General features: G+C 36.0%; 1 protein-coding gene across 6 annotated transcripts in view; it reads right to left on the reverse strand.

The window, feature by feature from the left end:
- Positions 1 to 343: 343 nt before the first annotated feature.
- LOC129236254 (tyrosine-protein kinase Yes) overlaps positions 344 to 17986 on the reverse strand; it is a 65340-nt gene continuing 47697 nt past the window's right edge. For 4 of the 6 annotated variants that reach the window (XM_054870521.1, XM_054870519.1, XM_054870518.1 and 1 more), the window contains exons 3-10: positions 7561 to 8588; positions 6663 to 7453; positions 5653 to 5872; positions 5310 to 5578; positions 5073 to 5234; positions 3520 to 3715; positions 3267 to 3353; positions 344 to 1396 (exon numbers count right to left, since the gene is read on the reverse strand). In XM_054870521.1, the coding sequence (XP_054726496.1) occupies positions 1217 to 1396; positions 3267 to 3353; positions 3520 to 3715; positions 5073 to 5234; positions 5310 to 5578; positions 5653 to 5872; positions 6663 to 7453; positions 7561 to 8588 (2933 nt within the window). In that variant the 3' untranslated portion in view covers positions 344 to 1216. Of the gene's footprint in view, positions 1397 to 3266; positions 3354 to 3519; positions 3716 to 5072; positions 5235 to 5309; positions 5579 to 5652; positions 5873 to 6662; positions 7454 to 7560; positions 8589 to 8709; positions 8731 to 8767; positions 8918 to 17986 lie in introns of those variants that run through there. The other 2 variants (XM_054870522.1, XM_054870523.1) reach the window with 2 other exon arrangements.

A 17986-nucleotide genomic window follows, 5' to 3' on the forward strand; every position in this document is an offset into this window, starting at 1 on the left:
ATTATAAAAATTATAAAAAAAATATTTTATTCGCGCCTACAATTCCGTCGAATGATGAATACTCATGTCTTATAGCTGCTTAAGAAATTCATTAATTGTTTGAAATTCTTTAATTTTTTTGCTTGCCGCCTGGTTATGACATACATACATAGTTAGTAATTTAATGAAATATATTAAATAATTTGTGTGGCTAGCTGGTGCTCATATTTGTGGCACTCTCTGTGTTTTTGCGGCAAATTAAAGATATGTGCTTTTAACATACATATGTACTATATGTATGTATGTATATTGCTGCCTTGTTTTTTCCTTTCACAGTGTTTTCTCTTCCATTTTACAACAAACATTTAATCAAATTAGCATTTTATTACATTCATGTCCAAAATTTACAAAAATATTTATAAATAATGTTATGCATAAAAAAGGTTATAAACAAAATTTGTGTGGATGTGTATGTGCTTCTGTGTCTGTTTGGTTGTGTGTATGTGTGTGTGTTTGTGTTTGTATAAATAACGTAAATTGGTAAGTAAACCTAACATACAATTGTCGTAGCAGTAGTGGTAAATAGTACTTTTTTTAGTAGTAAATAGTTATGCAGTACAACGTAGTAATAGTAATTACACACTAAAAACAAATATGTATACGCATATAAATAATTACAAGAACTAAACAATTTTTTATATTTATGTTGCATAGTGTTACTTTTGATTTTTTTTTCAATTTTTATTTTAGTCACATTTAACTTTTCAGTTAGCTGCTTGCGTTCGGTTAAGGCTAAGGCGCACGCTGGCGAATCGGGCGCAGTATGGTTGATTTGTTTTTTGTTTTTACATTTTTTATCTACTACAACTCCAATAAAAACAAAGAATAATACGTGCGCGGCGCCGTTTAAATTTTTAACTTAACTAAATTGCAAAAAGTTAAAGACAAAAAAATTATAGTACAAATAAAAACAAACACAAATAGTTAATAAAATGGTGGAAATCCCCCCCACGTTTTACAACTTTTTGCTTACCATTTTATTTACTCTCTTAAATTTTTTATCTTTGCATTATTTCTCCTAACCTTAAACAATATTTATTATATATGTATGTATAACATGTATGTATGTATATTACTTGGTAATTTAAGTTGCTCACTTCGATTGGATTGGATTGTTTTAAATATTTAATGTTTGTCTGAATGTCACTTTTTACGACCGTAGTACTCAGTTATGTTCTCACGCGGGTGTGGCGTTTTTCATATGCAACAACTTCACTTTTAGTTCGGCAAATGTTGGTCGCTTGGCTGGATTCAAGTCCCACGCTTGACGCATCATTTCATAGATTTCGGGTGGACAGCCTTCGGGTGCTTCCATTTTATAGCCGACTTCAACGTGTTTCACCACGTCGTTGAGGGGCTGTATGAAACAAAAAAAAAAAATGATGAAAATTTAAAACAAACACGCAACTTTCAATAACTGTGTCTGTGTGGGGGGAAAAATGTGCTCTACAGATCAACTTTGAATACTCGCTAAATTTACTAATTCCGTCTTTCAAGTCAAAACACAATTTAGAAATTCAACTACAAAAGCAGCCCTAGAAGCAAATACCTTTTTGCACTTCGAGCCGTTTTATGCAGTCATATGATATTTTGTATCTTAGAAGATAATTCGAAGTTAGGATAAACTGGGTTGTTCACAGCATACAGCTCCCATAGTAACGACATCAACGGTCGTAACAATTGCGTCTTTTTTATACCTTATTTATGTAAACAAATAAAGCTAATGAGATTGTGGATGAATGAGGACACAGGGAAATATCTCCTACCATAAAAAAAAACTGGTAGTATATTTTTGTATTTTATATATTTGCTTCACTGCTTACATCTAAGATTTCATAATAGGACGGAACTTTGTGTATTTGTGTAACCAGCATTAACATCGACAACCATGCATGTCTCAAAATCCAAAGCATAATCTCTCTTAACAAAAAGCGATGTCAACTACCAGTAAAGCCTTCTTTCGACGAATAAAATCTAAGTACAAAGTTATATGTACTTCATCCTGCACATCTTTTCGAATGGCACAGAAACATGGACGGCCTAAGGCCCATTCACTTAATTCTTATTTCCATAGAATCCGACCTCATCGAAAGGCACGTTCGCTGTGTACGTTTACTGTTGGCAGCGTTTGCATAATGCTACAAGAACAACAACGATAACATTATAGACCTCAACGTGTTACCAAAGGCGAATACCGCAGATGATGGAACTAAAGCTATTAGAGCTTTACAATAACATACACATAGTGCAGCGAATTAAGATCAAGAGGCTGGCTGACTAAGTCATGACGTGGATACAAATGCTCCAGACATGAAAGTATTCGATGTGGTTGTTGTGGCTGTAGCAGCCGAGGAAGAATATGAAAGCGCTTGGTTTTACTTGATGTTGATAATTAGCGTCATCTAGCGACTGCCTGACCTGCTTTGTTAAGCTCAGTCAAAATACTCAGGCGTCTAAGGCGCAAAATAATATAAAGATGCCGATATTTTATATACCAATGATAAAAAAAGGATGGCGCTTGAAACAACGATAGGTTCATGCCGAGCTTCTTCTCCAATTCTTGTATCGAGAGGTCGGCTTTTCTTGAAACAACAATGAACAAAGTAACTACAGCTTCTATGGGATAATTTGTTGCAGTATGCCAAGGAATTGAGTGTAAAATGGGATTTCCGATATAATTCCGATCCGAAGCACAAATCGGGTATTGTAAAATTCTGGCTAATATACAATTGTTCACATTTGATGATGTCGCCGGCATGGACGCCAGATTTTAGGTTAGGTTTTTGTGGAAGTGGGTTTAGAATAGCCAACTCACTTAGCCCATGATGGTCGGTTGTGGCATCACTGTGTAATACGGGGATCTTAGTGTTTGTAGAGCAGATCTTAATGCTATTGCAAATTTGTGGTCTGTTCTGTAAATTAATATTCTAAAAAACAAGATTTCTTACAAAAATTATATTAGCTAAATGAAGCATTGAAAACGGAATGCATGAATATTTAATCTGTCTGTCATGGGCAAGACTTTTACTAAGTATTAAAAAATATGTTATCTGCTCTTACTCAAAAATTAGTAGCATCAATTCCAAATTGGCTTAAGTCTGCCCTGGCCAAAAAAGGTTAGGTTAGGTTACCAAGTATTAAAAAATCAAAATCAAGTTTTATTCTAATGCTTTGAAAATCATAAGTACATATTATTATATCCCATATATGGTTTTTCGATTACTTACTATGCGGGGATAAGGAACTCGACCAAATGAATAAATTTCCCATAACAAAATTCCGAAACTCCACATATCAGATTTGTTGGAAAAACGCTGAAAAAATAAATGGGAAATTAAAAAAAGGGTAACATACAAAAGTTCGAAAAATTTATATATTTCAATTGTAAATTTCGTACTCATATTTAACCATCAAACTAAATTAATTATATATATTTGATTGGTTTATGGAAAAAGAGAGATAAACAGTTTTTCTACGTACACCATTCTTGAGCGCCTCAGGTGCTGTCCATTTAATAGGCAATTTGCCTACATCTAGATTGTAGCACTCTTCGCGCGCCAAACCGAAATCGGACACTTTGGCGACACATTCTTCGGAAATTAGTACATTACGTGCGGCCAAATCGCGATGTACGACTTTTTTAGCTTCCAAATATTCCATGCCGGAGGCGGTATCGCTGCATAAAGTAAAAAAGAAATTAGTTAGTTTTCAAATGAAGATAATGTTAAATAACACACAATAAAATGTCCATAACTCTACTTTGATAACCCTATATAAAGTTGCTGCGAAAATAACCTTACGCCTGGGAGACGCATCATACTTTTCCTGATTTAATTTAAAATATTATATGAACGTTATTTTATATATATTTTTTTACTCAAATGCATGCCTTGAACATTTTCTCACTATTTAAATGGACTTATTTAACAACTTTTCTTTTATTAAAATAAGAATTTAAGGGGACAGATAACTGTAAAATTTCGAAAAAAAAAGAAATTTTTTTTATCATAAAATGTTAACATAATCCTTTGAGAATATGTCAAAAAAATTTTTAGAACGTAAATTTAAGTATTTCTTATATTATAAATCGTCAACCGTGACGACTATATTCTTTGCGTTCGAGCGCTGGGAGAGGTATAGTTACGTTGTATTCAAACTTTAGACGCGTCAAAACTATATTTTTCGAATTGGCGTACACGATAACTCGAAAAGTTATTGACCGATCTCTCTGAAATTTTGCACATATCCTTTTTATTATATTACTTTCTATGGGAATTCACAATTTCCAAAATTTTTCAAAAAAATCATTTTTTCGAAGCAAAAATAGTAGGAAAATTCGCCCCAAAATTAATTTTTCTTAAGCATCTTATTCCGCGATTTTTTTTCCATTTTTTTTTTAGTTCAAATAGAAATTATGACATTAATAAACAAAAAAATGATTGGTTCTTTGTATTCAGGTCACTGACGCCGATGCTACAATGCCCGCCGATTGAGAAGCCCCGCTGCGACCTTCCTGGAAGAATTGAGTGTACATCCGCCATTTTAAAGGATTAAAATAAAAATATATATATATTATTTTAATGTATAAATAAACTGTATGCCAATTTTCAAAAAAATATGTATATTGACTTCTTCATTTTAAATAATTTTAATGAAAATCAGGGGAAATATGGCCGTTTACAGGTATCTGCTCCGTTAATTATTCTTATAAAACCCCAGCGAGCGTGAGAGGAAGAAATTTCAATATGCAAACGTAGGCTATCATTGTAACCACTTCAAATTCGTTAGGAGAATTGTGTCTAGTGCCTGAAACAGAATTGCAGCGGACAGCGGGTAACGGTCGGTTAAACACAATTACAACGGGGACGGTAAACACTATTATGACGGGACGGTTTTCAGCTGACAGTTTGCAATTAAATGCGCTCTAATTTTGACAGCGGACACCCGTCAGCCCATTATCCGCTGTTCGGTGCAATTCCGTTTAGCACATAATATTTATTTTCAATTATTTTTCGACTTCGACGCATACTTACTAGGCAAAATTAATTTGATCCTTTTTCGTAATGTGTTGACGCCCGCGTGAACGCAGATAATCGACCAGCGAACCTTTGCTCATATACTCCGTCACCAAGTAGATGTGTTTGCTGGTAAAAACCAAGCCTATGAACTTTACCAAATTCTCGTGCTCCAAAGTGCTGGATTAAAAGAGAAAGCAAAAGTGTATACGTCAATCTCAATTTAATTGCACACAAATTCTCTTGTACGCTTACGTCATGACAGAGGCTTCCGCCAAGAATTTTTGCACAGCGCCCTCATCCTTTAGCATCTTTACGGCGACTTTTTCACTGCGCAATATACCCAACATCACATCGCCGAACTCGCCCTTGCCGATGCTTTCGCGCAGCTGTAAATCAGCCTCCGGTATAACCCAACCCTTGTCCAAAAAGTCTTTTGAGTTGATGCAGAATTCTTGTCTGCCCTTTTTCGGCAAACATTTTATGAGTTGCGTGCACAAACCATCTGCATCTGCTTCGTAATGCTGCAATTATTATTTTACAATAAATCGAAAAATTAATACGAAAATTAATTTTATATAATATGCAAGCGTCTTACCGCAACTAATTGCCCCAGATTCTCAAAGTACTCCTCATCGTCGATGGTGAGTTTGTTCTCTAAGTACTTAACACGATAGTGTTCCACTTTGCCTTGGAAGCAGACGCATAGTGTATAGTCGCCTGGGAAGTTAGTAGACTCACGTACCAAAAATAGGCCATCCTCACGCGGTTGCAACAGGTGTTCGGCTTCGTCGCGTGTTATGCTGCCATGGAACCAACTAATGAGAGAAGAAATGGAGTGCAAGAGGTAGAATGTAAATATTTGCACAGTAAATATTTTAGTTTGACATGAAAATGAAATAGGCGACAAGTTCACCTACGATAAGGTGATTGCCTGCAGTCTTGGGTGCTTTGTAAGTTTATACAATATTTTGTTGTTATTGACTTAGACTTCCCTCATTTGATGAATAATGTTTGGCATCGAATTAAAAAAATGCTGCATAATTTGTTACTAAACTTTTTAACTCCCGCAATTTAATTGATTTTTTGCGTTTGCGATTCGCAAATGCAGATAAGATAAGAGAAAGGGAATTAAAACAAATAACGAAATATAGTAAAGAAACAAAGCTGAAGTAGATATTTTGTTGTTATATGGACTGAAGATAACGTGATTGAGGAGTTAGCGGCTGGTATATAGATTTCAAAGTTAAGTTAAAACCATTAAGCCATAGGGGGTCTCACAATAGTGAAATTATAATAGCTTAAGTGGATTGGATGGTCAACATTAGGAATTTTTAAGAGTTTTTTTTTTTCAAATTGGCAACACTGTTTGGGTGTTTGGCATGCCATCATTGCTGATATACAGCCTGCTTGAAAGTGTGTGAAAATCGACCTCCTTATTACGCCATACACGCGCCAATCGCGGAGGTCACAAGCCAAAAATTTTTGTTTGTATAAACAAAATAATTTTCGAAGATGAATATTTGATTTTGTCCCTATACTATACTAAAAATATAAATAGCACTACTAATATCTAATTTTACTAGCAATCGCACTTCGTCTACTTACGGCATTGCGTTCAGTTTCACTTCACATTTCCGTTGCGGCTGCAGATGCTGTTGAGTGGCGCCCGCCAGAGCGTTGGTGGGTGAGTGTAGCGCCACTGCATTAGCATTAGCACTCGACCAGGCATTGGCCGTCACACCACCACCATTTATGTCGAAACTGTGCAAAGATGTAGACATACTAGTGGCACCGATGTTTCCGCTACCACCACCACTACCCACACCAACACCACTGCCGCCAGCAGTATTGAGGGATATCGCCGATTGTGTTTGTTGCTGACTGCTCGAAAGCGATGAGGGTGTTTGCGCTTGGTGCAACAGCATGTTGCTGCCGTGTAGTGCGCCCCCTAGGCCAGCAACAATAGCGCCACTTTTCGGCGGAAGTCCGCGCTCATGTAAAGATAGAGCGGCACTATGTTGCGCCGCATTCATTGAGGACGACATCAGATTGTTGTTGCTATTACTGGAAGCGTTTGCTAGAAGCTGCAAGTGTTGCTGTTGTTGTTGTTGCGTGACGGCGGCCACAGCGGCGGCTGTCACACCACCCGCGGCGGGCGCACAATTGCCAGCACTGGCGGGTTGTGGAGCAAAGGTGGAGAGTATGTGTGTATGCGTATGTGATTGTGCCGCTGAGCCAGATAATTGCGACCCCTGCTGTTGCTGATGATGATGTTGCTGCTGGTGTTGTTGTTGATTGGGTGATTTTGGTGAATGATTGGCGCCGGTCGCGGCAGATATTAAATTATGACTATTAAGTGCATGCGAGGACAAGTGGATTGCATTGTGGTGTGGGTTCTGAAAAAAACAACAACAAATTCAAAATATAATAGTATAAAGTGTAACGTAATGTAAACGTTATTTATAGTATTGACAGCAATGGCTGTTATTGTTGCTATAATTACCACGTTATTGTGATGGTGTGGCGGTATATTTGGCGGTACAATATGCGGCTGCGACTGGCTTAGCTGCTGTTGATGCAACAAGTTGACGCCTACACTGCCAGTGTTCGCTAAACCAACGCTCCCCGCACCTCCACCACCAACGCCTACGCCTGTACCACCGATGCCAATACCACCTCCTACACCACCACCAAGACCGCCGTGATTTGGTTGTGGCGCAGGGCGTTTATTATGTCGCAGAGGCGCTGTGGGCGGCATTTGATGCCCAGTGGATTGTAAAAACCATGGATCGCCCGCTGAATTGGCCGCCACTGTCACGGATGGTTGAGAGAAGCCGCGATGATGACCGACCACTGTTGTTTGTCCGCTATGCTGGGTCGCTGTGGCGTGACTGTTCATCACTTTTTTGTTGCTCGCTTTAGGCGAGATTAATGACGCGGACGACGACGGCGACGTAAGAGCCGTTGACGTCGCTGACTCTACCACAGACGCTAGTGCACTTGTCGTAGGTGTTTCCGTTGAGGAGCTCGAAATAACTACTCCTCCAATTACACGCGCTGTATCTGTATTTGCTGGAATTTGTAACGCAGTTGCGGCTGCGTTGATTGTAAGGCAGTTGCGAGAGATGGTGCAGTGATTCTGTGGTGTGGCAACGCTACCCTTGCTATTGCTGTTGATGGCACTGCGGCCACTCACTTGCTGCCTCTGTTTAAGTTGTTTTTGTTCAATTTGAGGTGCGTTTGGCTTTTGCTGAGTTGCTGAGGTTACTTTGGTCGTTGGTGTTGTTAGAGTTGCAATTGGTGTTTTATGGTTTGTTGGTGTTGTGGCGGCGCTTCTGGCAGTCACAGTTGTTTCGTTTGTGCTACGGAGGGAGATTAAAGCTTTTGCATTTGCAGCTGTTTCTGTTGCAGTGGTGTGGCTTATGCCACTATCAGGCAGTTGTTGTTGTTGTTTATGTTCCTTTTTTAATTGCTGACGTTTGTTACCCTTCGCAGGCTGCTGATTCTCTTTCGAAATTAAAGCTTCCTCGTCTGCAAACCACAAAAAACAAACAAAACAAAAAATTAGTTTATAAAATAATGAAATTAAAAATATAAAAGGTGTAAAAAATGTATAAAATTAAGTGAAAGACTAAAAGATTAGTAGGCCCACTGGAAGTTCGCAATCTCTTTAGCGCACTTGCATCGGCTACTATTCACTAACTACCAACCAGCCACAGCTGCACGAGCGCTGCTGCTATTGCTAATTCCAAGCGCTAGGGAGCATTTGAATTGAATTGAGCATTGAAAGGAATTCCATTCAATTAGTTTTGCACAGAACGCGTGTATAATCCACAGCATAGAAATGAGCCAACAACACAATACAAATTCGCAACTACAAAAATATTATTGAAAATAAACCACATTCTCGGCGGCAGTTACACAGTCAGGCGACAGCGCCATTAATACTAAGCCAGTGCGCAATAGCGATAATAAAATTTCAAGTTCAAATGCGAATTCTCTGCGCTTTTGTTATGTTACTGTTATTCGTTTTTAGCTTGTTCTTGTTCTTGTTTTTTTTTTTTTGGTTTTGTTTACTTAAGTGAGCGTCAATTTGATTCACATTTTCAAATGAATTCAAATTAATGCGGTAGAAATTCTATTTACGCTAGTGATTAGCTGAGCGCGTATAATTTTTAATGGATTGACAGTTGCGCGGACAGTCAGTCAGATGGGCACGGTAGCAAGTACGTAAGTAAAGCTCATGTGCTTGGGATACAGGGGATGACAAATGAGTGTGTTCGGTTGGGTTTCAGAGAAAGTATAAAAACAAAAAATATTAAAAAAAAAAACAAAAAATATTTAAAACAAAAACAAAATATATTAAAAAAAAAACAAAAGAAAATTAAATTAAATAATAAAATAAAATAAGTATTAAATAAAAAAATAAAAATATAAAAAATGTTCTTATTAATTAAAAAAAAAAAAAAATAAAAAAAAATATAATTGAAAAAAAAAAAAAAAACAAATAATAAAATTTTTAAAAATAATAAAAAAAAGATTATAAGAAACAAAAAAAATGTAAAAAAAACAAACAACAAAAAAAATTAAAAAAAATGTTTATTTAATTAAAAAAAAAAAAAAACAATTGAAAAAAAACAAGTAATCAAATTTTTAAAAATAATAAAAATTAAAAAAAAAAGATTATAAGAAACAAAAAATGTAATAAAGAACAATAGAAAAAAAAATAAACAAAGAAAAACAAAAAATGAAATAAAAACAACACAAAAAGCATAAAAATTACTTATTATATTAAAGGGTGATTTTTTAAGAGCTATAGGAAAGCTTTTCAAAAAACACACGTAAAATTCAGAAAAATGCATGAAATTTTTATTTAAATCGATAGTACAGTCCATCGAATTTAATGTTTGAAGATTATTTCATGCAAATGTTGACCGCGACTGCGCTTCGAGTGGTCCATCCGCTTAGTCCAATTTTGACACACTCTTTCCAATGTTTCGGTGGGTATCTCAAATATAAATGCTTTAATGTTGTCTCCCAATGCGTTAATTGAAGCAGGCTTGTCTGAATAGACATGAGCTTTAACATAGCCCCACAAAAAATAATCTAAAGGCGTTATATTGCACGAACTGGGTGGCCAATTGACAGGTCCCGAAAATTCTGCCTATTTACGTACCCATTGATCCAAAAATGAGCTTCGATAAAAAAGTTGATCTTAAACTTTCTTAACAGACTTTTGCTTGAGTCTTGGCGACAAAAAAAAAGGTTTGACGACAAAAATGATTTAGCGACTTTTGGAGAGCAAATAAAAACCGTTTTAGGCAATAGATACTTTTCTGTCAACTTGATTACCCGTGAATGCCCTTTACCTTCCATACTCTAGAGTAACAATTTACTGACTATAGATAAAATAACGCACTACCTATTTCAATCCGTTGCCATTTTTTTCAAATGAAAATTTTTGAAATTCCGTACGTACAACGATAACTACATTTATACAAATTAACAAGCAATTTCAATTTTTAATTCCAGATGATCCGTTTTTGAGCAATCGATGCGACCATGGAGGAGGAAATGCTCCACGAGACTGTTTATAACTTTATTATAAATTAATATTTTTCTATAAAAATTTAGGATGACAGTCTTTAATGGACACTTAATAAAATAAAAAAAATCCGATCCCCAAATTCCTTCATTTTCCCCCTAAAAAAATCACTATTTCTTCGACTGTCACAGTGGTGTTCCCCCTTAAAGCGTAGCTTTTTTATGCCACTTTTTCTTTATTATGCTTAAATATATTTTATAAATCCATTTCAAGACTTTAATTAATAATAATATAGTAAATTGCTGTATGATTTGCCTGGTTTTGTTATAAAAGCGTAATAGTTAATATTATTAATTTTATAAATTTTCAAATTTCCATTTGAATCCAGTACTGGATCAACTTCGTAAATAACTTTTTCAACATTTCTTGAATCACTCATGCTTTCCAATGAAAAGTTTTTCAGACACAAATTAACAGAGCGTTAGAAAATTTAGTAGATTTATAGAATCATAATAAAAAAAACAGTATTTCAGGAGATTGAAACTAACTTCCGTTGATCTCAAATTTCAGTAGAGTTGGTATTACTGGTTTAATTATTATTCAATTTTGATATTGGCCCTAGCGACTCAGATTTATTGGCGTTGCCAACACTGGTTTCGATACACAAACTCGCAATCTACATAAAAGTACAGTGAAGGACTTAAGTCTACATATAGCATCATATTTTCTTATTTCCCAGAAGGTATATAATAATTAAAAAAATTGTTCATGTAGTAGGGGAAAAAGTAAGCCATTATATTTGCGTACAATTTTTGAGCCAATGATATTTATATTATAAGAGGTGTTGAGATCAATGGTTTCGTTGCTTGAGTGGCACATAGCGCCGTCTTGTTGAAAATAAACGTTGTCCCGATCAATACCATCCAATTCCGGCCATAAAAAATCGTTAATCATCTCTCGATAGCGAATCCACTCACCGTAACTGTTGCTCCACCTTCATTTTCGAAAAAGTAAGGTCCAATGACTCCGCCGGACCTTGAACCGCATCAAACAGTTACACGTTAAAGGTAGAGAGGCTTTTCAACAATAACTCTTGGATTTTCTGAGCTCCAGATCCGACAAATTTGGTTTTTGACGAAGTCATCGAGGTGGAAATGGGCTTCATCACTCATCACTTAAGACCCAAATCTTTATGCCTCATTCCAAAGAATGACGAGGAATGGAAAAATCTGGGTTTTCTTCAACACTTGCGGCTACAACAGCAATATTTTCGGCTGTTCTTGAGCGACGTGTACGGGTTTTATTCTTCACATCACAAATATCAGAAACTGGCAGCTTCAAAAGTGACATATACCGAAATAGCGGGCTATTCAAAATAACACCTGTAATTGGAAAACCCTTTATTTTCCTATTAAATCAGTTGAAATTGAGTTTGCGCGTAAGGGCAAGCTTCCAATGCTATTTGAACTATGTCTTGTTTTGAGAAGTTTACGAACTAACACTGAAAAACCAAAAACCGACGCCCAGCTTCACAGTTAAAAAAACACCATCCGCTGTTCGGAGACAGTATAAAATCATACATTTTCTTGTACAACAAAATAAAGGAGAATACCAAGAATTGGAGGAAAAACTTAGCCTAAGTGGTACTCGCCAATTATGTATTATAAATATCTGGGTGTACTTTCTTATATATACAAACAAGAACATACAAGAAACACTGCTCCTTCGATTCCTTCACCCATTCTGTAAATACGTATGACTCAGGCTGCTTCAAGACGACACTTGAATATGAGCAATCATACTAAGAAACAAAGCATAAAAGCGCAATTACACAAAAGATAAACGAATCTGGAATATACTCATACAAACATGTAAACTCGTTTAATTATGATGAATTACAGCCTTGGTTAAAAAAAAAGGTGGAATCTCTGCAAAGTGTAAAAAGGTGAAGTTATGTCATCTATATTTCACGCTCTCAACCAACAACCCGCCTTGCGGACACACTCAGCATCCATTATCTTGTTAATTTGCCAGGCGCATGCGTCCACTGCCAAGTCAAGGTCAGATGCTGACAATTCTCGAGTGATTAATGCATTTAACACACAACATACCGTCGCGGGTGAATAAGCGTCGTCATGTGTGTTGTGATAAACGCGTGCATACCCATGACTGTTTTTTTTTTTTTTAATTTAATACCACCACCGCACAAACAATGGGTTCTGGAAGCGAATGAGTGTTGAATGAGTGCAGCTAATTTCGAATACGAGTTTTACTGATTGGAACGCTGCAACTGCACTCGTATTTTACATATCTATATTAGGGCGGCCGCCGTAGCCGAATGGGTTGGTGCGTGATTACCATTCGGAATTCACAGAGAGGTCGTTGGTTCGAATCTCGGTGAAAGCAAAATTAATAAAAGCATTTTTCTAATAGCGGTCGCCCTTCGGCAGGCAATGGCAAACCTCCGAGGTGTATTTCTGCCATGAAAAAGCTCCTCATAAAAATATCTGCCGTTCGGAGTCGGCTTGAAACTGTAGGTCCCTCCATTTGTGGAACAACATCAAGACGCACACCACAAATAGGAGGAGGAGCTCGGCCAAACACATAACAGAAGTGTACGCGCCAATTATATATATATATATATATATATATATATTAGGGTGGATCACTCTTCAATAAAAAAAATTATAGTTTTTCCATCGGAATTACAAAATTTATTAAATAATATTTTAAGAGTTCTGGAAAAATATTAAAATTTACGTGAGTTTGAAAATACCTCCAAAAAACAAGTTTTAAAAAATAAAATTTGTTTGAAAAAAAAAAAAAAAAATGTATCTACGGTATAAAAAAAAGAAAGTGTGTGGTAGTTCACGGAACCCGCACGATTGAAGTGAAACTTCTTTTATCAACAAATCAATAATTTAACTATTATTTCAATATAATGCATGCAGAAGTCATGGAAAGCATGGAATGGAATTTTATTAAACAGAATTATTTATTTATTTTAATATAAAAAGAAATGAATTTATTGTACTCAATTACATTTGGTTCTCGGCATTGTCATTATCATTATTGGATTCGTTTTCCAAAAATGAAACAAGGGCTTTATGGTAACTGAAATACGTAAAAAATGATCTACATTCTAATCTATCAAGGTATCGATGAAATACTGCATCAATGGTAGTTCCGCATCTTGTTGTTGGTACTACAAATTATCACTTATCGTACAACCGGAGGATTCACTGTCACGGTGTTCAACAGTAGCTCTTAATTTTTTACGCTCCAAATACTCACGTTGCCGTTCAGCACCTGTTTTCGGTTTCCGTTTTTGTTGATTTGATGCCATATTTAACAGAAATCAATCAACAAAACAAAATATGTTTGTAAGATTTGCTCAAAACTACACACACACTCTATGACGCGTCTCGCGTTACTAATATAATATTGTGTTTGGGATAACTGTCAACTGTTTCCACCGAAATGCGTTCGCAAAGTGTATGGTCTTTGGTATGGTAAACAGATTTATGATACATTATTTTGCGGCGACAGCACAGCGCGATAGCCCAGCGGCTAGCAATGTGGGCTTCCGATCCGAAATCCTTGGTTCGAATCACAAGAAAATTTTTTTTTTTTTTTTTTTTATGCATTTATTTCATTTTGTTTTATGATATGTTTATGAGCAGATTTTTTTCATGGCAGAAATACACTCGGAGGTTTGCCATTGCCTGCCGAGGGGCGACCGCTATTAGAAAAATGTTTTCATTAATTTTGCTTTCACCGAGATTCGAACCAACGACCTCTCTGTGAATTCCGAATGGTGATCACGCACCAACCCACTCGGCTACGGCGGCCGTCAATCAAATGTCATATTTACAAATTACATTCGATAAGAATGCAATAATAAACGACCGCATTACATTCACGACGACACGCCACGCCAGTCTTTTAACAGATGGCGCTGGCATAGCGTGAGTTTTACGTAGTTTAGCGTAGTTTTACTCCTCACAGCGTTTCATCCACGCCACGCTTTTAACAGATGGCGCTGGCGTAGCGTCACATATCGATGAAACGCTATGGTTTTACTCCTCACAGCGTTTCATCCTTCGAGACAAAAGAAGTTTCACTTCAAAAAGAACAATTTCATATCAAATGATCCAAGCATTTTGGACATTTTCTTACTTGAAGACTTCATTTTAATAAATGTAAACTGAAAAAATTAAAAAAAATGTAGTTTTGAGATTTATTCAATGCAGAGATTTATTCAATGCTAACATTTTCGGCATAGAGTTTTTTTAATCAAATATCTTAGGTTCTTTTTAACGCTTATATATATTATACATATATTTTTTAAAATAAAATACATTAAAAACAATTTCGGGCAAAAAATTATATTCCTTCATTCAAAATTTTCGTCAACAATTTCTTTTTTAACACCTCCCTACGACTGTTTTTTTAATAGTTGAGACTGCTCAGTAATCTCTGCAAGTTTCATAATGGGATTCCCATTACTTTTCAAGTTGTATTCAAATACGCACAGCGAGAATCACTTACTGCTTAGCGGTATTTGGGACGATATATTTAAGGAACAAAATTGTGAGAGCGAAATTGCTTGCCACATCACATCGGACTCGGCAAGAGAATGCTGCCTGCTTATTTCACACCTATTCACACACTCGTCCAACGAGTCGTTGTTCAGATGGCAACGAAGGAACATTACCGTGGACTACATTGATAATTTGTCGAATGTCACCAACACAATCTCAATTTTTTTTTATAAACAAGCCGCTGTTGTAACCCATGCGACGTCAGCCAATCAGCTTATTCTTTCAAATTCACTGAGAGCCGGATAACGGATCTTTTCCCCATTTTTGTATGCATACTGCAAATCCAGATACATTTCCAAAGATACTCAAAAATTAGTGTGATTAGCTTAGCGAGAAACTACGGGTATGGGAGAGAGTGAAAAGTAGAGTAGAAAGTTTTCTGTTACAATTTATTTGTGTAGAAGCTCGGCTTAATCCGGAGCATCGCCGACAAGTGACAAAGTTTGGAGACGCTCTAGTAGAGGAAGATTTCTTTGATTGGGAATTCCATTTCCCCATTATTAGTTTGAAAACACAGATATTGCGTCACGAACGCTAGACGAGAGAGGCTGCTTTAATGGCTAAAGAGACGATAATCACATCCGTGAGCATACCTGCTATGCTGCAACATTGACGAAGACCTTTTTCAAAACTCTTCTGTACATTTGATGAAACTATCTCGATGTGGTGAAAAGGAGTTGTTGAAACCATTACAGCAGCTCCCTGCTGAACACAGCAGATATGCTTGAGCCCAGTAATGCGAAAAAATGGCAAAATACGAAAAAAGAAGAGCAGGCAAGGTGATTTTCTAGCATTAAAACGGAGGGCCACTCGTTGCTCAGGTTGTTAAAACCTACCTAACTTCACTGAAATGCCCATCTGTCGTATTGCCTAGACATTGCAACTTCCGCCTTCCACCTGTTTCGATCGCCGCCTGAGCCTGTCTGCGCAGCACAGCTGTACTAACGAAGACGGACCACTTACGTCTAGAGAAACATAGGAAACAGTTGTGGCTGTAATGGGCAATAAAAAGTCTGAAAATTTTATATTTGTATCCTCATATCCTGTTCTTATCGCAATTTTTAGAAAAGTTTCGGGTATGCAGTTTTATAAATCATTGAATTTTGATTTAAGGTAGTAGTCTGGTCAAATACTAATTTTTTATAGATATTTTTAGAATAAAATAAAATGCGATCGTTTTTATTTTCTTAAAAAACAAATCCTAAAAAATATTTATAAAAAATGAGTATTTGATCAGACTACTACCTTAAAAAGCGAGTTTCAACGCGATTTTTGACAATTTTTTCTGTTGCCTCTGTTGGGTGTTGTTTTCCACATAAAAAATGTGGAGTTGGCGTTAAATGGAGAAATTCACAAGAACGCGACCCAAAAAAAAATTCGTCGTCGGTGGAATTGACTTGAAACTTGCGCTTTACGCCAAAATTTATTGAGTATAAAATTACGTACTTGAATTTTTTTCGGAAATTCTGGGTAAAAAGTTTGAAATTTTGATGAAAATTTGCCGAATTCTTACAAATTTGTATACAAAGTTTGAAACTTTGCTTTATATGGTTTTTGTTGTATTATGAACTGTGTTTTCATAAAATAATAATTGAAATTAAAAATAAAATAAATAAATAGTCAAAACTTGTCGATATGTGGTGTTTTTTTCTTTGGCCGTTGACTGTATAAAAGCGCTTACACTTTAAATTGTCTCAAAATCAGGAAGCCGAAATTTTTAATGAAAATTCCCACCGATTGTTTTCGCTCGTTTACGTTTAATTTTTATTGCTAAGCTTCCGTTTCCTCTTTTCAACGAAAAAACACAAATTAACCAATTAATAAATTAATTTGTAGAACTGGTGGTAAAAGTGTAAAACAAATAATATAAAAAAAAAATAAAAAAAAAAAATAATATAAATCTTATAAACTACATTTTAAATTACCCTACCACCATTTTTCGTACATACAGTGAAACTTCGATAAATATACATACGATGTGCGATATGACGAAAAAACTAGTCGATTGTATTTACTCGTCACTTGCGTAAAACTAACTGGGAATGAAATACTAGTATACATATTCATAGTGTTTGTTGTCATTATTAACTGGTGTATTCACTAATCGTAACTCCTACGTATTCTTCAAAAACTCGTTCGGTTAAGTGTGAGCTTGCGGAGAAAATTGTGTGTACAAAAAGCAAGAAAATTGTTATTTGTCGCAAATGTCAAAGCAAAAACTTTAAATTGTCCGAAAAGTACGGCAACTTACGCATTAAAAAGTTTAAAGAAACCTTGTCGGTTGAACAAAGGCCTGTAAGTGGAAGAAAAAAAGGATTTGTGTCGCAGTTACAAGCCAAAGAATTGATGACATTATTTCGAAGAACAAAACCTTGGTTCTCACTTCAAAAGAGTTCCATATGTCAAAAGTTTACGCCCAAAAAGTGTGCAAAATTGTTTACGTTTGTATTGCATTGTTTGTATGGTTTACGACCATATAAAAAGATTATAGGACTTAATTAAAATGATAAACCAAATAAGTAAAAATTATACAGTCAAGCCATCCGTAAATATGACTGTTGGGTTACGGACGATGAAGCATACGTCAAATCAGACTTTATGCAGCTTCAGGGCACTGAGTTTTATACTGCAACGAAGAGAGGAGGAGTCCCAGGTGCCCTTAAGCTAAAAATGTTGGACAAGTTCGCTGAAAAATATTTGGTTCGGCAAGGCATCACCCAGTGTTGTGTGAAAAGCATAATGCAGGTAGGTTAGATAGCAAGAGTACCCCAGGAACACTA

The sequence above is a fragment of the Anastrepha obliqua genome, chromosome 1 (genome assembly GCF_027943255.1).
Source record: "Anastrepha obliqua isolate idAnaObli1 chromosome 1, idAnaObli1_1.0, whole genome shotgun sequence".
NCBI lineage: Eukaryota > Metazoa > Arthropoda > Insecta > Diptera > Tephritidae > Anastrepha > Anastrepha obliqua.